The 10,042-nt window shown below is 44.3% G+C and overlaps 1 protein-coding gene across 1 annotated transcript; it reads left to right on the forward strand.

Moving 5' to 3' along the window:
* The first annotated feature begins 210 nt into the window (after window positions 1–210).
* Window positions 211–9,546, forward strand: chdh.L (choline dehydrogenase L homeolog). The gene is made up of 8 exons (XM_018240390.2): window positions 211–315; window positions 1,914–2,717; window positions 2,816–2,967; window positions 5,504–5,633; window positions 6,067–6,201; window positions 7,111–7,253; window positions 8,048–8,150; window positions 9,051–9,546. The coding sequence occupies exons 2-8, from the start codon at window positions 1,958–1,960 to the stop codon at window positions 9,467–9,469; spliced, it is 1,842 nt and encodes a 613-aa protein (XP_018095879.1). The 5' UTR covers window positions 211–315; window positions 1,914–1,957; the 3' UTR covers window positions 9,470–9,546.
* Window positions 9,547–10,042: the final 496 nt, after the last annotated feature.

Below are 10,042 nucleotides of genomic sequence, written 5' to 3' on the forward strand. Positions count from 1 at the left end.
TGGCTGCAGAACAAAAAATATAACTAACTACAATTAGATTTACTGAAACCCATCAGAAAGATGAACTTGCCGTTGAATTCATTGGAGCAGGGCCAGCGGATTATATTCAGCTTCACATTTCTATTAAAGTGACAAGTGCTTCTGACCTTCTACATTACACAGGCTGGCAGTTGGAGTTCCCTTTAAGGTCTGACCCTGCCCCCGGGAGTTGCACATACAGCTGGATACACTGCAGTAAGTGACTCTTTCTCAATAATCTACTCCCTGCAGCCCTGAGAATCATGTGCAACCCAGGGGCCTGGGTCCATACATACGGTAAGGAGATTCTGACTTCACACAGGAATGTAACGCTGTGATAAAATGTAACAACTTACTCCCACAACTGCCAGCTGCCCCTGTACTTACTTGTCCTGTACTGTAACAGCTCCTGTATGTACAAAGCAGCCAGTGTAGCAATGGGACAGTGTGAATAGTAAGGCAAGTTGGTGAGTTGGGAGTAGAAGTACAAAAAGCCAGAGATCTGCAGGTGGCACAGCCCAGTTGTATGTAAATGACACCAGATTGTTCTAGCAACTGGCACTAAGAAGTGTAACTAATGGGCTCCAGATACTCCGGAATCGGAGAGAACCTGTTGCACGAGATGGGGGAGGGGGGGGGTGAGTGTCACCCTGTCCCCATGTGCCTCAGAATATGATACTGATTGTGACAGAGCAGGGGAGGTAGCCAAGTTCTAATGGAAACCTATTCACCTTTGTACTGGTGTTGTGTTTCATCTGAGCAGCTCTGATATATTGGTCTAAATACAGTTGTACATAGGATGGGTGTGATAGTCTTGCCCTATTGTCTTTATCTTGCCCTACTGTCTCCATCTTGCCCTACTGTCTCCATCTTGTCCTACTGTCTCTATCTTATCCTACTGTCTTCATGTTGTCCTACTGTCTCCATCTTGTCCTACTGTCTCCATCTTGTCCTACTGTCTCCATCTTGCCCTATTGTCTTCATCTTGCCCTACTGTCTCCATATTGCCCTACTGTCTCGGTCTTGCCCTACTGTCTCTTATCTAATCCTACTGTCTTCATGTTGTCCTACTATCTCCATCTTGTCCTACTGTCTTCATTTTGCCCTACTGTCTCCATCTTATCTTACGGTCTTCATGAGACAGCGGCACAAGATGATGACAGTAGGACAAGATGGAGACAGTAGGAAAAGATGGAGACAGTAGGAAAAGATGGAGACAGTAGGACAAGATGGAGACAGTAGGACAAGATGGAGACAGTAGGATAAGATGGAGACAGTAGGATAAGATGGAGACAGTAGGATAAGATGGAGACAGTAGGACAAGATGGAGACAAGAGGGCAAGATGGAGACAGTGGGACAAGATGGAGACAGTAGGGCATAGATGAAGAAAGTAGGGCAAGATGAAGACAATACGGCAAGATGGCGACAGTAGAACAAGATGGCGAAAGTAGGACAAGATGGAGACAGTAGGGCAAGATGGAGATAGTAAGACAAGATGTAGACAGTAGGGCAAGATGGAGACAGTAGGGCAAGATGGAGACAGTAGGGCAAGATGTAGACAGTAGGGCAAGATGGAGACAGTAGGGCAAGATGAAGACAGTAGGGCAAGATGGAGGCAGTAGGAGATGATGGAGACAGTAGGACAAGATGGAGACAGTAGGGCAAGATGGAGATAGTAAGACAAGATGTAGACAGTAGGGCAAGATGGAGACAGTAGGGCAAGATGGAGACAGTAGGGCAAGATGTAGACAGTAGGGCAAGATGGAGGCAGTAGGACAAGATGGTGACAGTAGGGCAAGATGGAGGCAGTAGGAGATGATGGAGATAGTAGGGCAAGATGGAAATGAGACAGGATGATCCATTTGCACTTCATTTTATTCTTCATTGATTTTAGATTTGTGATTCTCCTATCAATAAGTTTTGGATCCTCCAGACCCAATGGCTCACTTGTTTAATGCCATTAATAACTGCTCCATACATGCTGTGGGGAGATTGCCACGGTCCCGCAAAAATTCACATAGTATAAAGGTATTACAGTCGGTGCTTAGGGCCTTTGGGGTACAACCATCTCAGGCACATGGGGTCTCCACACAAGGTTCAGGGAGAACCAATTCTTATAGTTACATCATTGTTGGGGCCGGTTCTGCTGGATGTGTCTTGACCAACCGCCTCTCTGAAACTCCAGAAGACTCTGTGCTTGTGTTGGAAGCGGGCCCCAAGGACCTACTGCTTAGAAGCAAAAGACTGACATGGAAGATCCACATGCCGGCAGCCCTCATGTATAACCTCTGTGACGACAAATACAACTGGTTCTATCACACCGAACCCCAGAAACACATGGACAACAGGGTGATGTACTGGCCCAGGGGAAGGGTGTTTGGAGGATCATCTTCTCTAAATGCCATGGTGTATGTCCGGGGCCATGCCGAAGACTATAACCGATGGAGCAGGGAAGGGGCCACTGGGTGGGATTATAGCTATTGCTTGCCTTATTTCAAGAAGGCCCAAACACATGAGCTAGGTCCTGATACCTACAGGGGAGGAACTGGACCTTTGCATGTCTCAAGAGGGAAAACCAATAATGTTCTTCACCAGACCTTTATTCAAGCTGGTCAGGAGGCTGGATATCCATTTACAGAAGACATGAACGGGTACCAGCAAGAAGGGCTTGGGTGGATGGACTTGACCATATACAAAGGTAGGTAAGAGATACCCCAGGAATGGACCTGTGTTTAGGTAACACTCAAACTCTTGTCTCTGCTCTGAGCTTCATTTAACAAGAACCTTCTTGTCAAGGTCAGAGATGGAGCACGGCCAGTGCCTACCTGCACCCAGTGATGTCCCAGCCCAATGTGTCCATTCAGGCAAAATCACTGGTGACCAAGATTCTCTTTGAAGGACAGAGGGCAGTAGGAATTGAGTATCTCCAGCGTGGACAGAGAAAAAGGGTAAGAAAACTGTTACTTCTCTATTTAAAATGCCAAACGACAATTATGTTTGGTGACAGAAAATGTAGTTCAGCACAACTTCCCAATATCCATGTGTCTGTCTGCCCCTTTCTCTTCTCTGCACTGCTGTTTCTGACTCCTGATACAACTTCCCTATATCCATTCATTCCTCATTCTCACTGGGTTTATAGTTCTGTGTAACTGTCATTGTGTCTGTCCCTTTCTCTTCTCTGCACTGCTGCTTCTGACTCCTGATACAACTTCCCAATATCCATTCATTCCTCATTCTCACTGGGTTTATAGTTCTGTGTAACTGTCATTGTCTGTCCCTTTCTCTGCACTGCTGCCTCTGACTCCTGATACAACTTCCCAATAGCCATTCATTCCTCATTCTCACTGGGTTTATAGTTCTGTGTAACTGTCATTGTGTCTGTCCCTTTCTCTGCACTGCTGCCTCTGACTCCTGATACAACTTCCCAATATCCATTCATTCCTCATTCTCACTGGGTTTATAGTTCTTTATAACTGTCATTGTCTGTCCCTTTCTCTGCACTGCTGCCTCTGACTCCTGATACAACTTCCCAATAGCCATTCATTCCTCATTCTCACTGGGTTTATAGTTCTGTGTAACTGTCATTGTGTCTGTCCCTTTCTCTTCTCTGCACTGCTGCTTCTGACTCCTGATACAACTTCCCAATATCCATTCATTCCTCATTCTCACTGGGTTTATAGTTCTGTGTAACTGTCATTGTGTCTGTCCCTTTCTCTGCACTGCTGCCTCTGACTCCTGATACAACTTCCCAATATCCATTCATTCCTCATTCTCACTGGGTTTATAGTTCTGTGTAACTGTCATTGTGTCTGTCCCTTTCTCTGCACTGCTGCTTCTGACTCCTGATACAACTTCCCAATATCCATTCATTCCTCATTCTCACTGGGTTTATAGTTCTGTATGACTGTCATTGTGTCTGTCTGACGCATTCTCTTCTCTGCACTGATGGTTTTGACTGTTGATACAATGTAGATGAATCCAGTTTATTACCAGACTTCTGAACAAACATGAAACACTGACCTGCTACAGACACAATGACATCTACACAAAACTATAAACCATTGAAATTGATCAATACATGCATTTTTTTCTCATTAGAAGTGTTATGTATTGGGTTTTGTATTCCCTTTAACATGATTTTGTCCAACCTCAGACGCTGAGACCTTTAACAGGAGGAGGTTACATATTCACCTACTGGACTTCAGGGGAGGAAATTAGTGAGTCATTTACCCCCCTCCTTAACTGAATGTGACTCCTGACCCAGTAATGTCATTGCCTCGACAGAGCAGAACAAGGTCAATACTTTTGTACAATTGGAAAATAAAATGATAAACTGCAATCAACATTGCACGGGTTAATGAGTGACCAATCAAAATGCTCTAGTGACCTTCCAACACAATTTCTGCTGATTGAAATAAGAGAGACCTTCCAGCGCCCAGCGGTGCAGAGTCTCAGTCATTTGATGTGGAGCAAATACTTTGCAAGTTTCCTGCCCCCTGAATTCATTCCAAAGAAATAAAAAATCAAGTGTAAAATATGGGATGGTTTGTCTGGTTGTTTTTTTTTTCAACATTTTTATTGAGTTTTCCAAAATCTTTTCTTTATTAGAGGGAGGGATAGTCTCTACTCTACTGTTCTGCAAATTTGAACATACAAACACTCTTCTCTCTCCATCTTGCCCTACTGTCTCCATCTTGTTCTGTCTCCATCTTGTCCTACTGTCTCCATCTTGTTCTGTCTTCATCTTGCCCTACTGTCTCCATCTTGCCCTACCGTCTCCATCTTGCCCTACCGTCTCCATCTTGCCCTACCGTCTCCATCTTGCCCTACCGTCTCCATCTTGCCCTACCGTCTCCATCTTGCCCTACTGTCTCCATCTTGTCTTACTGTCTCCATCTTGCCCTACCGTTTCCAACTTGTCCGACTGTCTCCATCTTGCCCTACCGTCTCCATCTTGCCCTACCGTCTCCATCTTGTCCTACTGTCTCCATCTTGCCCTACTGTCTCCATCTTGTCCTACCGTCTCTATCTTGCCCTACCGTCTCCATCTTGTCCTACTGTCTCTATCTTGCCCTACTGTCTCCATCTTGTCCTACTGTCTCTATCTTGCCCTACCGTCTCCATCTTGTCCTACTGTCTCTATCTTGCCCTACTGTCTCCATCTTGTCCTACTGTCTCCATCTTGTCCTACTGTCTCTATCTTGTCCTACTGTCTCCATCTTGTCCTACTGTCTCCATCTTGTCCTACTGTCTCCATCTTGTCCTACTGTCTCTATCTTGCCCTACTGTCTCCATCTTGTCCTACTGTCTCCATCTTGTCCTACTGTCTCCATCTTGCCCTACTGTCTCCATCTTGCCCTACTGTCTCCATCTTGTCCTACTGTCTCCATCTTGCCCTACTGTCTCCATCTTGCCCTACTGTCTCCATCTTGTCCTACTCCTGCTCAGCCCATTCTGATGCCACATGTAACATTTATTTTCCAGGCTTATGCCACAAAAGAAGTTGTGCTAAGTGGTGGGGCAATAAACTCCCCCCAGCTCCTCATGTTGTCGGGCATTGGGAATGCAGATGATCTTAAAAAGTTAGGAATCCCGGTTGTTGCTCATCTCCCAGGTGAGACCATTCCCTTCATTCATGGGTAAGTGTATTGAATTTACAGCAGAGAAGTTCAGGTTCCCCATTATGGTCCAATATTTGCTCAGGTCCCCTTAACTCATAATGAGGTTACAGATATATAAATCACCTTCATTGTATTCAACGTACTGAAGGATAAAGTCCAAATCCCACCCCAAGCCCTATCCATTGTTCAGACCCCATAGTGACCAATCCCATATTTTGAGAACCTCTGATTTCAGCAATCCAATTGTTTCCATTAGACTCGATAAGGGGAAATAGTTTCATGGGGATTTAACCCTTTATGTGCCTGATATTCTGCTCTGTATTGTCTCTGACATATACAGCTCTGCTGCCTGGGGAGACCTGTGAATACATAGAAAGGGTGAGATCACTTCTGTTGTGACTGACGGGTTTATTATTATTATTGTAGGAGTCGGGCAGAACCTGCAGGACCACTTGGAAGTCTATATCCAGCAGCAGTGCCTCCGGCCCATCACTTTGTACAAAGCCCAGAAACCAATGAACATGATAAGGATCGGCCTGGAATGGCTCTGGAGATTCACAGGTTGGTGGAACCTTCTGAGTTTCACTGTGACCCAATATCCACATGGAGCAGGGTTGCCAGGTTGGCGGGTTTTTAGTCAAATTGGGCTACTAATTTAAAGCCCAGGCCGGTTTTGAAAGTACAAACTAGCCAAGTTATGGATTTTGACTGATTCCTGGGCCTTTGGCTGGTTTCTACTTTAAAAAACTAGTCAAAGATTTTTCTTGCCCTAATGTGCCAAGCCTGCGTCTTCCAATGCATGTTGGGTAATGTAGTTTTTGCCAACTGACAAATTTAATATAAGACTACAATACCCAGCATGCAATGGGACTTGTGTAGAAGTCAGGAGTTACTGGATTTTGGGCTCTGTACCCCAGTCTCCCGTCCCTCTTAAGCACTCTCCCAATTTCCGTTGACTTTCCTTAATTTCAGACAATTTTCGGGCAAAATCTGCTGCCCACCAAAATGTCTAGAGATGTTTTACTAAGATTTATTGAAATTGTATATGTATTAGGCCTTATGGGACCCCTATACCTCCTGGGCCCCCGTCTGTAGTTACACCCCGAGTGACGGGCGAATCTGTCCAATTTTGCTTTATGGAAAAATGTGAAAAAGGCAAATTTTCACATATATTGATTTATTTTTTAGATTTTCACTGCACATATTGTGCTATTTTTTGGCTACTTTTGAAGTGCCTCACGGCTAGTATTGGGCTGGTTTTGTAGCCGATGGTTTTGAAAATTGGAGCTGGCAACCCTGCAATGGAGCTAAACGGTGCAAAATGTGGGGCTTGTTTGTGCAAAAGAAAGTGCCAACAATAGATCGGCCCAGTGCGGCTTGTGCTTGTGGCACATTCCAGGGAAAAAACAAAGATTATGGGAAAATGTGATTCCGACCCAGTCACTAACAACTCCCTGTTTCCCTCTTTAGGCGACGGAGCGACGTCCCATTTAGAATCCGGGGGCTTCATCCGAAGTGGCCCCGGCGTGGAGCACCCCGACATTCAGTTCCATTTTCTGCCCTCGCAGGTTATAGATCACGGGAGGGTTAATCCCAAGATGGAGGCTTTTCAGGTACCAGAGTCACTGGATCATAAGATCAGAACTCAGAGCCCAGCGTCTCTCCCACGTGGGGTTAACACAGTGATCACATGTTTAAACAAGCAGGGTGGGGGGCAAATATTAGGGCTGGTGCAGTTTTCTGATAACAGGAGCACCACCCCGGGATATCGGCTCAGTCATTACAATCCTTGGGGGGGGGGGTGCCCTAACATTTGCACCACCCTGGTATTGGAGCTTTAAGCAACTTTGGATACCCGCCCCCTTGTTATCAACCAATAGGAACTGCACAGGGACAGGACTAATAGTGAATTCATGCTGCAGGCTGCAACGGTATCAGAGAAGCCACAGATTCTGTATTAAATCCTGGGACTAATCGGCCAATGTTATGAGCAGACAGACCTACTGACACTAAGGGTTAAACTGTGATTAATCAGATGGAAGGTTCCACATGTCGGAGACAGGAGACTCGGATCCAAATCAAATCCATCATTTCAGCTTCTGTGTGACAATATAAATGGGAGCTGTCTCGTTAGTGTCACTCTAATTAACTGTAACCAATCAGTGAGCAGCATGTCAATAATTCATTATATACAAAGGCATTTGTACCTGTTTCTGTGCAGTGATGCAGTAATGAAGGGGTTAACTGATTTCACTCTCCCCTTCGCATCAGTCTCCGGGCAGCAGTGCTGTAAATTCATTGGTTACTCAGAGTCACTGCTGGGGCCACAGGGACCCCTCGCCCAGATACAATAGGGGGAAACGTCATCACAATCATCTCTCGTCTCACGTCTTACGTTACATTTTAGGTTCATGTTGGAACCATGAGAGCCACCAGTCTGGGTTGCCTGAAACTCAAAAGTTCTGACCCAACGGACCCGCCCATTATAGACCCCAAATATCTGTCAACTGGTGAGTTTATATTGTAGCACATTAGTCAAGATATGTGCGATCTAATTGCTGCTGGGGCCAAGAGAACAGGTGAACGGTAGAAAAATACAGATGTGGGTTCAGCAGGAACAGCCCCTGAGTTTGCTCATAGTCTGTACAGAGAGATCCCATAAAACTATGGCAGCATAGGTATTCCCTGTACTAAGCACAATTCAGCAGGAACAGTCCCTAAGTTTGCTCATAGTCTGTACAGAGAGATCCCATAAAACTATGTTGTCATAGGTATTCCCTGTACTAAACACAATTCAGCAGGAACAACCCCTAAGTTTGCTCATAGTCTGTACAGAGAGATCCCATAAAACTATGGCAGCATAGGTATTCCCTGTACTAAGCACAATTCAGCAGGAACAGTCCCTAAGTTTGCTCATAGTCTGTACAGAGAGATCCCATAAAACTATGTTGTCATAGGTATTCCCTGTACTAAACACAATTCAGCAGGAACAACCCCTAAGTTTGCTCATAGTCTGTACAGAGAGATCCCATAAAACTATGGCAGCATAGGTATTCCCCTGTACTAAGCACAATTCAGCAGGAACAGTCCCCTAAGTTTGCTCATAGTCTGTACAGAGAGATCCCATAAAACTATGGCAGCATAGGTATTCCCTGTACTAAGCACAATTCAGCAGGAACAGTCCCCTAAGTTTGCTCATAGTCTGTACAGAGAGATCCCATAAAACTATGGCAGCATAGGTATTCCCTGTACTAAGCACAATTCAGCAGGAACAGCCCCTAAATTTGCTCATAGTCTGTACAGAGAGATCCCATAAAACTATGGCAGCATAGGTATTCCCTGTACTAAGCACAATTCAGCAGGAACAGCCCAGAAAATTACAATTCTGTTATCGTATTTTTGTTTTACAGAAAAGGACATTGTAGATTTCCGTAAATGTGTAAAACTGTCCAGAGAAATTTTTGCCCAAAAAGCCTTTGACAATTTCCGTGGGCCGGAAGTTTTACCGGGGCCAAACATTCAGTCGGATAAAGAAATCGATGCCTTCATCAGGCAGAAATCTGACACCGCCTACCACCCCTCCTGCACCTGCAAAATGGGCCAACCCAGTGACAGCAGATCTGTGGTGGATCCACACATGAAGGTTATAGGGGTGGAAAACCTAAGGGTAGTAGACGCCTCCATCATGCCCAGTATTGTCAGTGGCAACTTAAATGCCCCAACCATAATGATAGCGGAGAAAGCGTCCGATATGATCAAGGGATTCCCGGCCCTACAAGAGGAAAACATTCCCGTCTATAAACCAAACACTCTGGAAACTCAGCGATAGACAAACCCCAGAAGCTCCGAATGCAACTCAGGAATGTTTTTACATTTTTCAAATTCTAAATAAATTTTAGAAAATTTTATGGAAATTTAATTGAATCATAATTTGTATCGACTACACATACAGAATCTTGCTTTAGCTCGATTCAATTTATATATATTCCATTATCCATAATAGATACAGTTACGGAATCCGTTATCCAGAAATCTGTTTCCAATAGACTTCACTGTAAGCAAATAATCCAAAATTTTCAAAACAATTTCCGTTTCCTGTGTAATAATAAATATAATAAAATAATAAATAATTTAAAAACAGTCACTTGTACTTGATCCCAACTAAGATATAATTAATCCTTATTGGAAGCAAAACCAGCCTATTGGGTTTATTTAGGGGCAGATTTATCAAAGGTCGAGGTGAATTTTCGAATTTTGAGCTATTTTTTGTGTAGTTCAACTAGGGAATAGTCCAAATTCTATTCGAATTTGAAAAAATTTGAAAATTAGAAAATCGAAATTTATCATGTACTGTCTCTTTAAAAATTGGACTTCAACCATTCGCCATCTAAAACCTGCCGAA

Source organism: Xenopus laevis, chromosome 4L (genome assembly GCF_017654675.1).
Source record: "Xenopus laevis strain J_2021 chromosome 4L, Xenopus_laevis_v10.1, whole genome shotgun sequence".
NCBI classification, from domain to species: Eukaryota; Metazoa; Chordata; class Amphibia; order Anura; family Pipidae; genus Xenopus; species Xenopus laevis.

Excerpts from the sequence above, each read along its gene's own strand:
- chdh.L (XM_018240390.2), top strand. The coding sequence starts at position 1,958 with ATGGCTCACTTGTTTAATGCCATTAATAACTGCTCCATACATGCTGTG. Across the intron at positions 2,968-5,503 it reads AGCGTGGACAGAGAAAAAGG|GCTTATGCCACAAAAGAAGT; the intron begins GTAAGAAAACTG and ends TTTATTTTCCAG. Across the intron at positions 6,202-7,110 it reads ATGGCTCTGGAGATTCACAG|GCGACGGAGCGACGTCCCAT; the intron begins GTTGGTGGAACC and ends TTCCCTCTTTAG.